This window comes from Lynx canadensis, chromosome X (genome assembly GCF_007474595.2).
Source record: "Lynx canadensis isolate LIC74 chromosome X, mLynCan4.pri.v2, whole genome shotgun sequence".
Lineage (NCBI taxonomy): Eukaryota > Metazoa > Chordata > Mammalia > Carnivora > Felidae > Lynx > Lynx canadensis.
In genome coordinates, this window is record NC_044321.2 from 14,513,156 (window position 1) to 14,528,054 (window position 14,899).

At 42.0% G+C, this 14,899-nt stretch overlaps 1 protein-coding gene across 2 annotated transcripts in view; it reads left to right on the forward strand.

Annotated features, from left to right (window-relative positions):
- Positions 1-14,899, forward strand: part of CDKL5 (cyclin dependent kinase like 5) — a 194,125-nt gene that overhangs the window by 166,303 nt on the left and 12,923 nt on the right. For both annotated transcript variants that reach the window (XM_030305552.1, XM_032592172.1), the window contains 4 exons: positions 3,174-4,140; positions 8,739-8,840; positions 9,133-9,238; positions 12,697-12,820. In XM_030305552.1, the coding sequence (XP_030161412.1) occupies positions 3,174-4,140; positions 8,739-8,840; positions 9,133-9,238; positions 12,697-12,820 (1,299 nt within the window). The remainder of the gene's footprint in view (positions 1-3,173; positions 4,141-8,738; positions 8,841-9,132; positions 9,239-12,696; positions 12,821-14,899) is intronic.

Consider the following 14,899-nt stretch of genomic DNA (forward strand, 5'->3'; position numbering starts at 1 on the left):
TATTGTAGAGGTGTTCACAGCATCATAGCACATTGGCTGCCACTTATGCATTCCCCTGCCTCGTCCCCAAGACACATTGACACACCTTGTCTTCTGTTGTCCAAGTTCATCTCTCTGTAGAAAAGGCAGTGGACCCATGCATTACCTTGCCCCTGCCTAAGTCTCCTTCAGACTGTCCTGAGCTTCTGCTTCCCTTGGACATGATGGGATGGTACTTCAGTCTGCCCTGCCCTCTCACTACTTCTGCCTCACCAACCTTCTCCATAAAAATGTAGCTTTGCATCTTTGATGTTTATTTTGAAAAGTTATTTTAACTAAAGAGATTATCTATCCTGCCAGCTATCTCAGAAGGGTTTATATATAAAATCCTCTTAAGTGCTTGGCAGTTTAACACAGATTCCTTACAGTTGTGTGCCAAAGAGATCTATGGAATTTTCAGAGCAGTTTTTTATTGTTGTGCTTTGGCAGAACTCCAATTTGAAGACAATTTGATGCCCTTTCTGCTTGAGAATTATGTGCAAAGCTCAATGGCTTCAAATTAATACTAAGAGAAGCTTTCAGAATAGCAGTTTAGGCTCTTTGTACTTTTATGGGAAACCTAACTCTTTCATAAATGTTTCTACCTTAACATTATAGCCTTCCTTTTCACATTAGAAATTGTATCTTACATTGCTATGAATCGGTTCTTCCTAACATGTAGGTTTATGCTCTACTTCGAGAGCAGTGTTTTCCAACAGTTTCAAAAAGCTCTAGCGGTTGTCTTCACTGTTCTCACTCCTTTTCTGGTTTTCTTTGGAGCTTCGGACATTGCCTAACATCTGCATGTGTTACCTCTGCTATTACCATCTTTAGGCCTGAAGGAGAAAGGGGAGGAAGTAGGAGTATGAGAGCCCAGGGCAGCTAGGCAGAAGGATCCATCCCATGAGAGCTATAATGTGGAGAGACACAGCTATGATCTGAGTTAGGGTGTTGATGCTGGGAAGGGGTAGGGAAGACAGCACCCAGCCCCTTGCACTGTTAAGCCCAACTGGGAGTTAGGTGGCAAGGGATCCGGGATTATGCAGTAGGCAGCATTAGACTTCTAAGGCCTTGCATGGGGCAGAGAGAAATGGAGAACAGATTGGAGGTTGGGTAAATGGAGGATAACCAACGCACGTAGATCTATTTATGGGTTAGACTATTTGTGTATTGTTGTTTGGGTTTTTGAAAAGTTGCTAAGATATTTTAGTTACCAAGATACAAGTTGACAAATGACACTGATGGTTTAAAACCTGATGCCCTTAGGATATGTTAACTGCCCCTTATTGATCTGGGGATAGAGTCTGTTGACATCATTTAATAGAAAGTGAAATTTTCATTTCTTTATAATTTCTTTGTAGATCTGGGATCTGCTGTTGGCGAATTTTTTTTAAAGATTTTTTTAAAGTTTATGTGTTTATTTTGAGAGCACACATACAAGCAGACAAGGAGCGGAGAGGCAGAGGGAGAGGGAGAGGGAGAGATAATCCCAAGCAGGCTCCACACTGTCAGCACGGCTCAAACTCACAAACTACAAGATCATGACCTGAGCCGAAATCATGAGTTGGTCACTTTAACTGACTGAGCCACCCAGGCGCCCCTAGTTAGCTCATATTTAAGGGACCTTATTTTCTGCTGCAGTTCTTGTGACTGAACTGGGAGAGATTAGTGAGTGCATTTAGGAAATGAAGCCTTCTACAACTGTTCTAGACTTGCTTGATATCAGATACCCTTTTTGTTTTTTGTTTTTTGTTTTTTGTTTTAACACTCTGAAAGGTGGGAGGACAGGAAAAAAGCCCTTAACCTTTGATGCCTGAGCAGTGGATTCTCTGGGAAAATGGGAAGGCATAGTTTCACAGATTACCATTATACAGACAAAAAATTTGACTTTTCTTCCAGTTATTATGTGATGGGAACAAAACTCCCCCATATCACACCATCTTTAGCAATAGCAATATTTGCAGCAGAATTTCTGAATGCATAGTAAAAAGGGAATTGTGTAAATTATTTTTCATTTAAAAACATCCTACCTTAAACTATAATTTGATTCTTTAAATAGTTACAGTAGAACAAGCTGAACTTGCTGTGCGGTCAGTTTCAGCTTTCCAGTGGAGGACAAGGTTTTCCTGTGGATTCATATTTTGTATTTTAAGCCAAATAGGAAATGAAGCTTTAAATCCTAAAGAAGGTCTCAGTCGGTTTGGAATAATGACATGTGAGATGATGAAGAAGAGAATAAATTATGTCTTCTAGAGAGAAATTAACTCTCCAGATCCCTGTGATCCAGTTGGAGACGCGTTTTTGTTTAGTGTAAAGGAGCTATCTAAGTACCCCAAGTATTGCCACTTCTCTAAAACAAACATTGATCATCGTGTTTTCCAGCAAAGTTTACATTTCTTTTTAGAGTGTTTATTTTATTGAGTATATTGCAAGAATTTTCAGTCTTTGATGATACAGACTAAACACAAGAGAGATACTGATGGGGGTGCCTGGGTGGCTCAGTCAGTTAAACGTCTGCCTCTCGATTTCATCTCAGGTTATGATCTCATGGTTTGTGAGATCCAGCACTGCATCAGACTCTGTGCTGATAGCGTGGAGCCTGCTTGGGATGCTCTCTCTCCCTCTCTCCCTCTGCCCCTCGCCCACTCTCTCAAATAAATAAATAAATATTTTTTTTAAAAAAGAGATATTGATGTCTGTATGTGCTGTTAGTATTTATGTCTGAAGCAGGCAATAAGTTTTACAGATAAAAAGGATGGAACATCATGACCTTCAAATCTAAACGTTGCCTCTGATATTCAAGCAAAGAGTTACAAAGAGTTTGTTATAGCTTAGCTCTCTCCCTATCGGGCATCTTATAACAAACACTCATGTGAACACCAGTATAGCAAAAACATGCTTTCCCAGATTATCAGTTAGAGGAGGTTGGCAACAAGTTACTTGACCATTTAAGGATGCCAAAATCATTTCATCAGGACCAGTGCTTTGTTGCAGACTGACTTGATGTAAGCAGCTTTCTTCTTATGGTTACTTGTGATTTGTTGACACGTTTGAGTGAGTTAACGTTTTTAGTCTTTGAGGTGTTTTTTTAAACAATACTTTTTGTGTGTGTTCTATTGAAGGAAACTGATGTATTTCTTTTGTTTTTAACATAGAAATCAAGCCAGTAAAAGTACTGCTTTGCAGTCTCACCACAGATCCAACAGCAAGGATATCCAGAACCTAAGTGTGGGTCTGCCCCGGGCTGACGAAGGCCTTCCCGCCAATGAAACTTTCCTAAACGGAAATCTTGCTGGAGCTACTCTTAGTCCCATGCATACCAAAACCTATCAAGGAAGCAGCCAACCTGGGTCTACCAGCAAAGATCTTACCAACAACAATATACCACATCTTCTCAGCCCAAAAGAAGCTAAGTCAAAGACAGAGTTTGATTTTAATATTGACCCGAAGCCTTCGGAAGGCCCAGGCACAAAGTACCTCAAGTCAAGCAGCAGATCTCAGCAGAACCGGCACTCATTTATGGAAAGCTCTCAGAGCAAAGCCGGGACGCTGCAGCCCAGTGAAAAACAGAGCCGGCATAGCTACATTGACACTATTCCCCAGTCCTCTAGGAGTCCCTCCTACAGGACCAAGGCCAAAAGCCACGGGGCTTTGAGTGACTCCAAGTCTGTGAGCAACCTTTCTGAAGCCAGGGCCCAAATTGCAGAGTCTAGTACCAGTAGGTACTTCCCATCCAGCTGTTTGGACTTGAACTCTCCCACCAGCCCGACCCCCACCAGGCACAGCGACACGAGAACTTTGCTGAGCCCCTCGGGGAGAAATAATCGAAGTGAGGGCACTCTTGACTCCCGCCGAACCACAACCAGGCATTCTAAAACGATGGAGGAATTAAAGCTGCCAGAGCACATGGACAGCAGCCATTCCCATTCTCTGTCCGCACCTCATGAATCTTTTTCTTATGGGCTGGGTTACACTAGCCCCTTTTCCTCCCAGCAGCGTCCACACAGGCATTCCATGTACGTGACCCGGGACAAAGTGAGAGCCAAAGGCTTGGACGGAAACTTGAGCGTAGGGCAAGGAATGGCGGCCAGGGCCAACAGCCTGCAGCTCTTATCACCTCAGGTACAGCTTAGGACCTTGACTGGATCTGTTGGCTCATCACGGGAAGGTGGTGCAGGGGTGTGAATGGGGTCAGTGCAAGTTTCCCTACTGTAGGAGCTTGTACTTTTTTGATAAAATGCATTTAGGGAAGCGATACTTAAAGGACTGTTTTAAATAATTAGTTATTTAAGCCAATTGTTGAGTACTCAAGAGAACTGAAAAAAAAAAAAACAAACAAACCGTGTTTTTAGAAATTTGCTTCTATTCTTAAGTGTTCCTTTCTGGCATATTTTGTTGAGAGAATCCTGTTTTGATTTATTACAGAACTCATCAGCTATATGGGTTCATTTTTAATTTTCTCAAAATTTAGTGTGATTTGTGGAGATTTTCTTCAGTCTCTCCAGACCACATTTGCTTAAAACATACCCTTTTTACTTCCACCTTACTCATTTTCACTGAATTGAAAAATTTCAATTTTTTCTAGAACTATAGGTAAATTTGACTTCAGACCAAGGTAAATGTTAATTTGCAGTCTTTTGGATTTTTTTGTAAATCTCTAGGCAATATTTTTATCATAATGCTTCCTCCATCTTACTGATTTTCAGACTCTAGAACTGCTGACACTAACCTGCTTAAGAGAAGTAGCATTCTTATAACAGAACACATGTTTTTTCAATTATATTTTCATGCTATGAAACATTCATCTGCATCAAAGAAATGAGAGTAGAGATAAGCCAATATCGGAAGGACAAAAGCGTTTCATGGAGGGAAAGTACTGTACTCCCCTTTTAGAAGATGTGAAAATAGGTTCATCAGCGTGTGTCAGAACTCCAGAAAATATGGATGGAATATATAATGGGGGGCTTAGCGAGATGGGTGCTGAAGGTGGGGTGGAGATTGTCAGTAAATGAGCAGTCTGCATAGCCAAGGGCTCAGGCTGGGAAGCCAGGCCGACCTGAGTTTGTATCCTCGTTCTGCGGTCTGCTTCAGACTGTCAATTTGGGAAAGTGATATAATCTCTCTTTGCCTCAGATTCCTCATCTGAGTGGTGCCGTGAGGTTGAAACATGGTGTATAAAGCACCGTGTCCAGTGGCTGGCACAGGGTTTTGAACAAATTTAGTTGTTGCTACTTCCGTGATGGTGGGACCTGTTTTCTAGACATTTAACACTGTCTCTATTCTGGGTGTTCTCAGACACTCAAAAGAGTCTGAGGTAGGGGTTCTTGCCCTTGAGAAACTTCTCTTCTTTCAGGGAAGATTAAATGATACATAATAACAATGAAATAATTAAGAAGCAAATTACTGTGGCACTGGCTATAAATAGGAGTTGAGAACAGGAAAAGATCATGAACAGGAGCAGTTAGAATTGGCTTTGGGAGCAACTAAAGGTCTTGCCCCGAGCTAGGATGTAGAGAGAAGTTTTTGATGGCTAAAGAATGAGGATGTGTTCAAGTATATTCTTTCTCCTTTGTTTCTTTTACATTTTTTTTTAATTACTTTGTTTAAATCCACGTTAGCATATAGTGTAATAATGGTTTCAGGAGTAGAATGAAGTGATTCATCACTTACATATAACACCCAGCGCTCATCCCAACAAGTGCCCTCCTTAATGCCCCTCACCCCTTTAGCCCATCCCCACCCAGCACCTCACCAGCAACCCTCAATTAGTTCTCTGTATTTAAGAGTCTCTTATGGTGTTCGAGTATTTAGTGACCGAGGCACCATGATAGGCTCTCCTGAGAAAGAGGAAAAAGGTATGGTCCCTGTCCTCTTGGAGTGCATGTTAGGGCACACTTGCCAGGGATCAGTCATGGCAATAACTGTGAGGCTGTGTGCCCGCACTGTGCTAGAGGTGAGTGTGCCACGCACAGGCACGGCCCAGTTTAGGCAGGGGTTGTGGAAGGTTCCCAGGGAAGGTGGCATCTAAGAAGAGATTTGTGGGGCTTACCTAGGGGGAGAAAGTGGAGTTGATGTTAGGAAAGAGGATGGAAGGGAAGGCAGAAAAGACAAAAGCTAAGGGACGTAAAACAGCATGGTGTGCTCTGGGGATTGCAATTTGTTCCATATTGCTGCAGTGAAAAATGCAAGATTTGAGGTGGCTTTTGCAATAATTCAAGTATGAGGTGATGGGAGTATGTTCTAGACAAAGTCACTGCAGTGGGAAACAGAAATCATGGGTCCTAAGGACTCCTCAGAAGTACATGCAACAGGATGTGTGAATTGAAGGATTAAATACAGGAAGAAGGAAGCCTTCGGGCTCCTTACCTAGGAACTCCTTTTCAGAGTAGGAGAGAGGACTTTTTTATTTTTATTTATTTTTATTTTTTGTTTTTAATGTTTATTTTTGAGGGAGAGAGAGAGAGACAGAGAGAGAAAGAGTGTGAGCAGGGGAGGGGCAGAGAGAGAGGAAGACACAGAATCCAAAGCAGGCTCCAGGCTCTGAGCTGTCAGCACAGAGCCTGACATGGGACTTGAACTCACTGACCGCGAGATCATGACCTGAGCTGAAGTCACACACTTAACTGACCGAGCCACCCAGGCGCCCCAAGAGAGGACTTTTGAAGTCACCTAATTCAGTCCCTTCATTTCGTGGATGAGTGTGCTGAGGCTCCTAGAAGTTAGATGGGTTGCCTAAGTTTACCCGACTAGTCCAGGGCAGAGCTGGGATCATGAGAACAGTGTCTAGGTCCCAGGGCCAGCATTCTTAGCACTGCATTGTGCTGACCTGTTGAGGCTGAAGTGACCCTGGGCCCGTAAGCAAAGCTGTTCTGCATGAGGTTGGAAGGACTGGTGCCCAGGTGAGAGGGGGAGGAAGAGATGCACACTTGCACGTGGAAGAGATGGCACGTGGTGGGAGATGCCATGATTGGAGTCAGAGCAGTGGTCAGAGGAGTCCACCTAGAGAGAATCTGTAGGGCCTAGAAAGATCTCCAGAATGTGGCAGCCTCCCCTAGATGTTAGATGGAGGTCAAAACCAGGTAAAGTGTGTTGGCACTAAGCATAGTGTAAATAGAGAAGAAGTAAGAAAAACAGAAAGCTATAACTTGGAGAAAAGACAAATGGAGTGGTTCTCACAGTTCCAGAACAAACAAACAAACAAAAAACCCCGACTTTGTGAACCTGGTGGAGATGAGCTAATTATGAATGGTTACTGTGGACTCAACACAGATCCAACTGTTACAGAACTTTAACTCCAGTTCAGGAGGTACAGTGCCAACCTGCAAGACAGTACAAGTTTAAAGGCACAAAGATGGCAGATGGCTTGACAAGTAACTAAAGCCATGAGTAAATAATGGGAGTTGCTCTCTTACAAAGTATTGCAGCCACCTACAAGAGGAAGGGGACTGAACTAGCACTGTCACTTAAGAGTTTAGGTTAGATGTAAATCATTTGTCTTCTAAAATACTTTTCTAGGGGCTTCTGGGTGGCTCAGTTGGTTAAAGCATCCAACACTGGCTCAGGTCATGATCTCACGGTTTGTGGGTTCGGGCCCTGCATCGGGCTCTGTGTAGACAGCTCAGAGCCTGGAGGCTGCTAGAGATTCTGTGTCTCTTTCTCCCTTTGCCCCTCCCCACTTGCACTCTGTCACTCCCTCTCTCTCAAAATTAACATTAAAAAAATAAATAAAAAAACTTTTCTAGAGGACTTTGTAAACAATACAGGTGATAAAATTCAAAAGAGATCTTGTCACAAAGTAGGAAGAAGGGCTACATTGGATGATTTTCCTGCCCAAAATATTCTTTCATAGTATATTTGGGGAGCGAGGGAGACAAAGACCGAGAGAATCCTATTTAAAATTCAAGTAAAGTGTTTTTGATACATCACGTAAGGCTCAAGATAATACTCTGTGTGTGTGTTGTGCAAATACACAATGCAGCCAACTCCTCCTCATGGCTTGGTAATTTTGTTCCTTAATCTTGTTTTCTTCAAGGGTGGAAAATGCTACTTTTCCCCTCAGTACACACCATTGTGGACCAAGGCTGCTCTTAGCTTGTGTCTCACTTCCTTGAGAGAAATAGGTAGTGTCTCCTGAGATGTGTGCTGTCATGATTATGATTAAGAGAATACACGAAATACAAATACCGTTATCGTACGGAAGATTAAGAAAATTTAAGTACATACATTACAGTAGGTAGGAAATTTTAAGCCCTATTATTAAGGGTGCTGATTCTATTCCTTGATATATCCAAAGAATATTTGATTATATCTGAATCTGCCATTTAAGTTCTTCATGAAAAATAATTTTGGATCTGCTAGAGAAATTTTGGATTAACTAATAGAATCTCTAATTAGAGTGCTGCACAGAAATATGACTAGATATTGGGAAGATAATTTTGTTTTTAATAATTAATTGAACTATTTTCAGCGTAATTCTTTCCCTGCTTGCCTTAACTTTAATGAGAATTTCACTTTCCATCTGTGTGACATTTGTTTGAATTATTTTACATTCATCAGATGATTCACTCTTTTATGGGACAATTTGTATTTTAGCCAACTAACATTTTTTATTTTAGCTGGTGAAGGTAGTAATTATGCCAAATAAAGCCCATGGCGAGTTAGGTGATTTTCATCCCTAGGAACAGGACACTCTTATAAATCCTTTTAAATTTGACTTCCAGCCTGGAGAACAGCTCCCTCCAGAGATGACTGTGGCTCGATCTTCCGGTAAAGAATCCTCCAGAGAAGGCACCTCTTCATTCCACGCAAGGCAGAAGTCTGAGGTCTGAATTCTCCACAGTTGCTAACTTTTACCCTAAAACTTGTCTGTAAAGAGTGGTCATGTGACATCATTACAGCCTATCTTTTCAAATTTCTTCAAATTTCTTCATAGTCCTTCTCCCACAAATAATGTAAGGGCTTATAAAGTTAAGTAGTCTTCCTCATGCCATAATTCTGAGTTCTCTTTAAAAGATGCTGGAGTAAGTTATGGATCAATTAGGCACTGTTGTAAGTTCATAGGCCAAATCATCATCGCTCTGTTGTTACTTTTTATAAACCTGTTTCTTGTCTCAGGGTGGAGCATATCATGACCCCCACTCTGATGATGGCACCGCCCCCAAAGAAAATAGACACCTGTACAATGATCCTGTTCCGAGGAGAGTTGGCAGTTTCTACCGAGGTAAGCCCAGCCCCTAGCACCCCCTGGGGTCCTCTCTCCCTTCCCCCTCACTACACCTCCAGCCCATGGCCTCCACAACACTTCACTGCCCTGACTTCAGGTCAGTGCCATTCTTGTCTGCACTGCCGCCTTCCAACACTTCTCTCTGCTTTGTGTCCCACTGTCTTAGTTCAGGCCCTCATGGCTTCTGAGTTAGGTTCTTTGTGTAGCCTCCCACCTGATCTCCCTGTCTCCCAGGGTTGCCATCAAACCAGTCCTTGGAATGATCCACTTGAAGTTGTGTTCTGACCATACCACTCATTCATTCAATTAAGTCATATTTATTGATGTCACCTGTGTACCTGGTACTGTTCTAATTTAGAACATGTCAATGAACAAGGCAGCCAAAGGTCTCCACCTTCACGGAGCTTACGCGAGAATGAGGAGAGAACCACACTAAATGTAATAATTATGTAGAAAGTAAAGGGTAATAAATGCTACAGGGGGAAAAATAGAGCAAGGCAACTCATTGCCTGCCCCTACCCCCCGCCCTGCCCCCAGGCCTCTACCTCTTACCTGCTAAGAGTCCTCTGGTGGTTTCCCATTGACATCAGAACAAAATGTGAATTCCCTAAGATGACTTTCCAGACATGCCATGCCCTGGCCCTTGCCATCCTCTCTAGCTGCTGCTCCTCCATCTTGAAACACACTCCTCCCCGTGCTGGGATCGCTTGTTCCTGTCCCTTTAAAGGTCCTCCTTTGAAGTCCTCTGTTGTATGATGTCTTCCCTTTCCACCCAAAGTCCAGTGTGTTCTTCTCTGTTCTACCCATGGTTCCTTGTCTAGGCCTCTAACATGACACAGACTACATGGTACTGATTCTTTGTCTACATTTCTCTCTCACAAGGTTGCAAGCCCCTTTATCATATTTTCCTCTTTTACCCTCATTGACTAGCACACTGCCTAGCAGTTTCCAAGTATTTGTTGTTGTTGTTGTTGTTAATAAATTAAAAAAATGTTTTCAACATTTATGTACTTTTAAGAGACAGACAGAGTATGAGTGGGGGAGGTGCAGAGAGAGAGGGAGACACAGAATCTGAAGCAGGCTCCAGGTTCTGAGCTGTTAGCACAGAGCCTGATGTGGGGCTCAAACCCACTTAACCATAAGATCATGACCTGAGCTGAAGTGGATGCTTAACCGACTGAGCCACCCAGATGCCCCTCATAAATATTTGTTGATTGAATGAAAGAAAATCTTCAAGTGCACTTGCACAGCCTTAAAAAGTATACTTCGAGGGGAGCCTGGGCGGCTTAGTCAGTTGAGCATTTCTGCTCGTGCATTTCTGAGCATTTCTGCTCAGGTCATGATCTCGCGGTCATGAGATCAAGCCCCAAGACAGGCTCTGTGCTGAGTGTGGAGCCTGCTTGGGATTCTCTCTCTCTGCTCCTCCCGCACTTGCGTGTGCGTTCTCAAAATAAATATTAAAAAAAAATGCACTTTAGGGGTGCCTCAGTGGCTAGTCGGTTAAGCATCCACCTCTTGATTTCAGCTGAGGTCATGATCTCATGGTTCATGGGTTCCAGCCCTGTGTCGAGCTGACACTGACAGCGGAAGTCTGCTTGGGATTCTCTCCTCGCTCTCTGCCCTCCACCTCAAAATAAATAAATAAAAACTAAAAAAAAGTTTTTTAAATATACTTTGATGGTTAACTGGCAACTAAAACAGATGCTTTGGAGGCTGTATGGATTTAGGAGATGTTGACAGAGAAAGGGATCCTCTTTGAAGAGCTATGCAGTAATAGAATGAGAGCCCATGCAGAGCCCTAGCCCCTAGTGGGGAGACTTAACAGCAAGCCCACCAGGGAAGGGGCAAGGTCCTGGGTGTTCCAGAGGCTCAGCTTCTTAAAGCCTCCAAGAGTCATCATGACCTTCTACAGTCGCCCCCACCCACATCTTTTGGCTTCTCACTATGCTGTTGATTTGGGAAGACAGCTGGAAAGGGGCAGGAATTGGGGGAGAACACAGACAGCTGCTTGGTCATTTTAACTCAAAACCTGAGCTAAATAAGTGTATGGAAGTGTTATTTAGGACTAAATGTATGTTGATTAGGCTACTTGTTCCCTCCCACCTCCGCATTTGAAAAGAGCATAGGGCAATAAATATACCTTTAATGCACTCTGTTTTTTCTCATGCTATGGTTACTTTAGAATCTTAAGGGACTAAAATTTTAATTCAGGTTAAAGTGAGTTAAAATATTCTAGTGTATATGAGCAAATGCCTTTTCTTCTTTCACTGTAAGTTTTACTTCCAAAATGGAGCATACCTTTGTTATTTCTATAGGTGTCTGGGGTATATACTTTAATATAAATTGTTCACAAAGTTTTGATTAATTAGGAAAGACAGTTTTAGTTTGATTGCAAGTAAATTAAATTGGTTCATATCAGCAAAGCCTCTCATTTGTCTTCCTCATAATCTACTTCAGGGTTTGGCAGGTAGAACTTTTTTTTTATTTTATAAAGTCCAGAAGTAAAAGGAAAAGATTTAACTAGGTGAAACATCTGGAGAGATCTGTCATTTCAATGATTCTACTAAATCTAACTGGATGAAGATTTAGTGGTATCATTGAAATGACCGATGTTTCCAGAATACTTCCTGTTTTCAGTCCTGCTGGTCAAAAGTCAAGTGAAATGGTGTCATTTATCTTGATATTCAGCCTGCATATTTCTTTTGTGATGAAATTTGCAATATATTTTGATTTATGACCAAGCTTAGAAATTGACAGAAAAAGATGCTAACGCCCCCACCCCCACTGCAAAGGGCAGGAAAGTATTTACTCATGTATGTTATGGTTTGTCTTTCTGTTCATTCCTGGATTAAGAACTTAGAGGAAAATAGTATTTTTTGCAAATAACCGAATTTCTTTGGAATTTAGTTTTAAACAATACAAAATTGACTCTGCCTCCCAAGTGTAAGGCTTAAAGCACAGTTAGTATATTCCAGCACACATATTGTTAAGAGTCACTTCAGACTAAGAATAGATTTTGCATAGTTGAGTCTTGATGTAAGAAAGCCTCCACTTCAAAGAATGTCAAAACAGTGAAGCGGTGGGGGGGCTGTCCTATTCATACTTTTAAATATCCTATGATGTTCCTCGGTTAATCAGCTGACAGGTCAGTTTCTGTTTTGAATGTATATTGCCTGACATTAACTGACCCATGTGGGTTAATGTGATAATTACCAGGGGGGTGGGGTTGGGGTGGGGAGGGGAATGTTCCCTAGAATGCCTCCACCCTCAGAAAACACAAAAGTTATATAAAGGGCAGAGAAGGATTTTGACTGACTGACTGACTTACTTACTTACTTACTTACTTATTTATTTATTTATTTAATTTTATTTGTGTGAGAGACAATGCAATCGAATCAATTAAGAACTGCTTTGGCCAAAAAAGTACCTCAGTGACTGATGTTTTCTTTATTCAGTGCCATCTCCTCGTCCAGACAATTCTTTCCATGAAAATAATGTATCAACCAGAGTGTCTTCCCTACCATCAGAGAGTAGTTCTGGAACTAACCACTCAAAAAGACAACCAGCATTCGATCCATGGTGAGTATTCTGGTTTGTTTTTACTCTTTTTTCCAATTGTAGATTGTAGATTTCAAAGAAATCTGGAATACACTTTTTAGCTTGCTTTCTTTCTCAAGAGAGAGTGTTTGTTAAGGAGATGATGATTTGCCATTATTTGTAATGATTTATTTCAAGTTCAGCGTTTATATTAAATGTCATGTAAAAGAAAAATCTGCCGGGTCAATAAATGCCTCACATCTTCCATTGCATTCTTCTGATAGGAATGATGTCCTTCACTGTCTCTTTCGTTGCCGTTGAATCACATAGCGGACACTTTGCTTAGCACTTTGTGTGCACCATCTCGCTTGGTTCTTACAGTTAGCCCTTGAGACAGGGGTGGCTCACAGTCTGTAAGTGAGGAAGCTGCAGCTTAGAAAAAGGAAAGCACTTGCCTGGCGCTGGACGGCCCATTGCAGGGAGAGGGGAGCCAGGATCTAGACCTAGATGAGGTCTGACTCCAAAGCTTGTACCTTTCACCTCGATGCCACCTGTCTTTCATTCAGGGTGAAAAGATAGAAATAGGGCAACACCTTTTATGCCACCACAAAAGCATAATGGTAGTCAAAGGTTAAAATGACGTGCCAGCTTTGCTTATCCTTTTATGTCCTTTGCGTCATATGTAGTAAAAAGGCAGGGAGAGAATTATTTTGTGTATTAAGTCTCATCAGCAGATGTGTTTGGGGAATAAGGACATTTTGTTTTATTTTATAAGCTTTTTTTTTTTTTTTTTTTTTAATGTTTATCTTTGAGAGAGAGCTGAGCCGGTGAGCAAGCAGGGGAGGGGCAGAGAGAGAGAGAGGGAGATAAAGAAGCCGAAGCTGACTCCACACAGCACAGCACCATATGCGGGGCTCGAACTTACAGACCATGAGGTCATGACCTGAGCCAAAATCAAGAGTTGGATTCTTAACCAACTGAGCCACCCGGGCACCCCAAGGACCTTTAAAAAAAAAATAATAATGTAGACGATCCTGTCAGATTTCAACTCTGGTGTTTGTTGCTAGAAGCCTAGAAGGGTCTGAGGTCCTTCAGTACTCCTGACCCTAGGTGGTTGCATAATTTTCACACTGCTGGCAGGGTTGTATTGAGGTCTTAGTGTTACTGTGCCCTATGGTGAAAACAATTTAATTATTTTTAAGATAATAATAAAAATGATGGTTTTAAAGCTGTAAATACTTTTATAAGCACAGTTTACGTCCATTGCCTTATTTATTAAATGAAAGTCTTTACATTAATGGCTAAGAGGTTGGACTCTTGTCTGTGTGACTTGAACCTCTGTCCCTCAGTCTCCTCATCTGTAAAATAGGGCTAAGAATACTACTTCCCTCAGAGGATTAATGTGATCATTAAATGAAGGAGAACATCAAAAGCACCTAAAGCAGTGCGTGGCACAACGTGACTTGTTACTGTTAGCTGCAGTAGTTTATATCCTTAATGTCTTCTGACTTCGGTATGACTTGTCAGGTGTCTCCCCTGCACTTCCTTTGCTGATAAACTTTGGTACGTTTTCTATGTGACTGTAGACCAGCTCTTCTGTACTACAACTTCTTGTAGTTACCAGCTTTGACAAGCCATGAGTGTAGTGTCTCTCATTAGTGAGAATACGGAAGTAGAGAAGAAATGGTTTTTCCTCTTGGTTATTGCATGATGGAGTGGTGATGGTTTAAAAGAGCATCAATTAAAGATTAACATGGTTCTATCAACCTTAGGTAGGTCAGATCAAAACAAAACCAAACATGGGATAGGCAGTATGAACAACATACTGTTTCTGTCTTTTTTTTTTTTAAGTTTATTTATTTTTGACAGAGAGAGAGAGAGAGAGAGAGAGAGAGAGAGACAGAGCATGAGTGGGGGAGGGGCAGAGAGAGGGAGACACAGAATCCAAAGCAGGCTCCAGGCTCTGAGGGGTCAGCACAGAGCCTGATGTGGGGCTCAAACTCACAGATCGCAAGATCATGACCTGAGCCAAAGTCAGACACTCAACCAACTGAGCCACCCAGGCGCCCCTGTTTCTGTCTTTTTGATAGTCCATTTGAGTAGAGCTTGGTTAGACCAGGG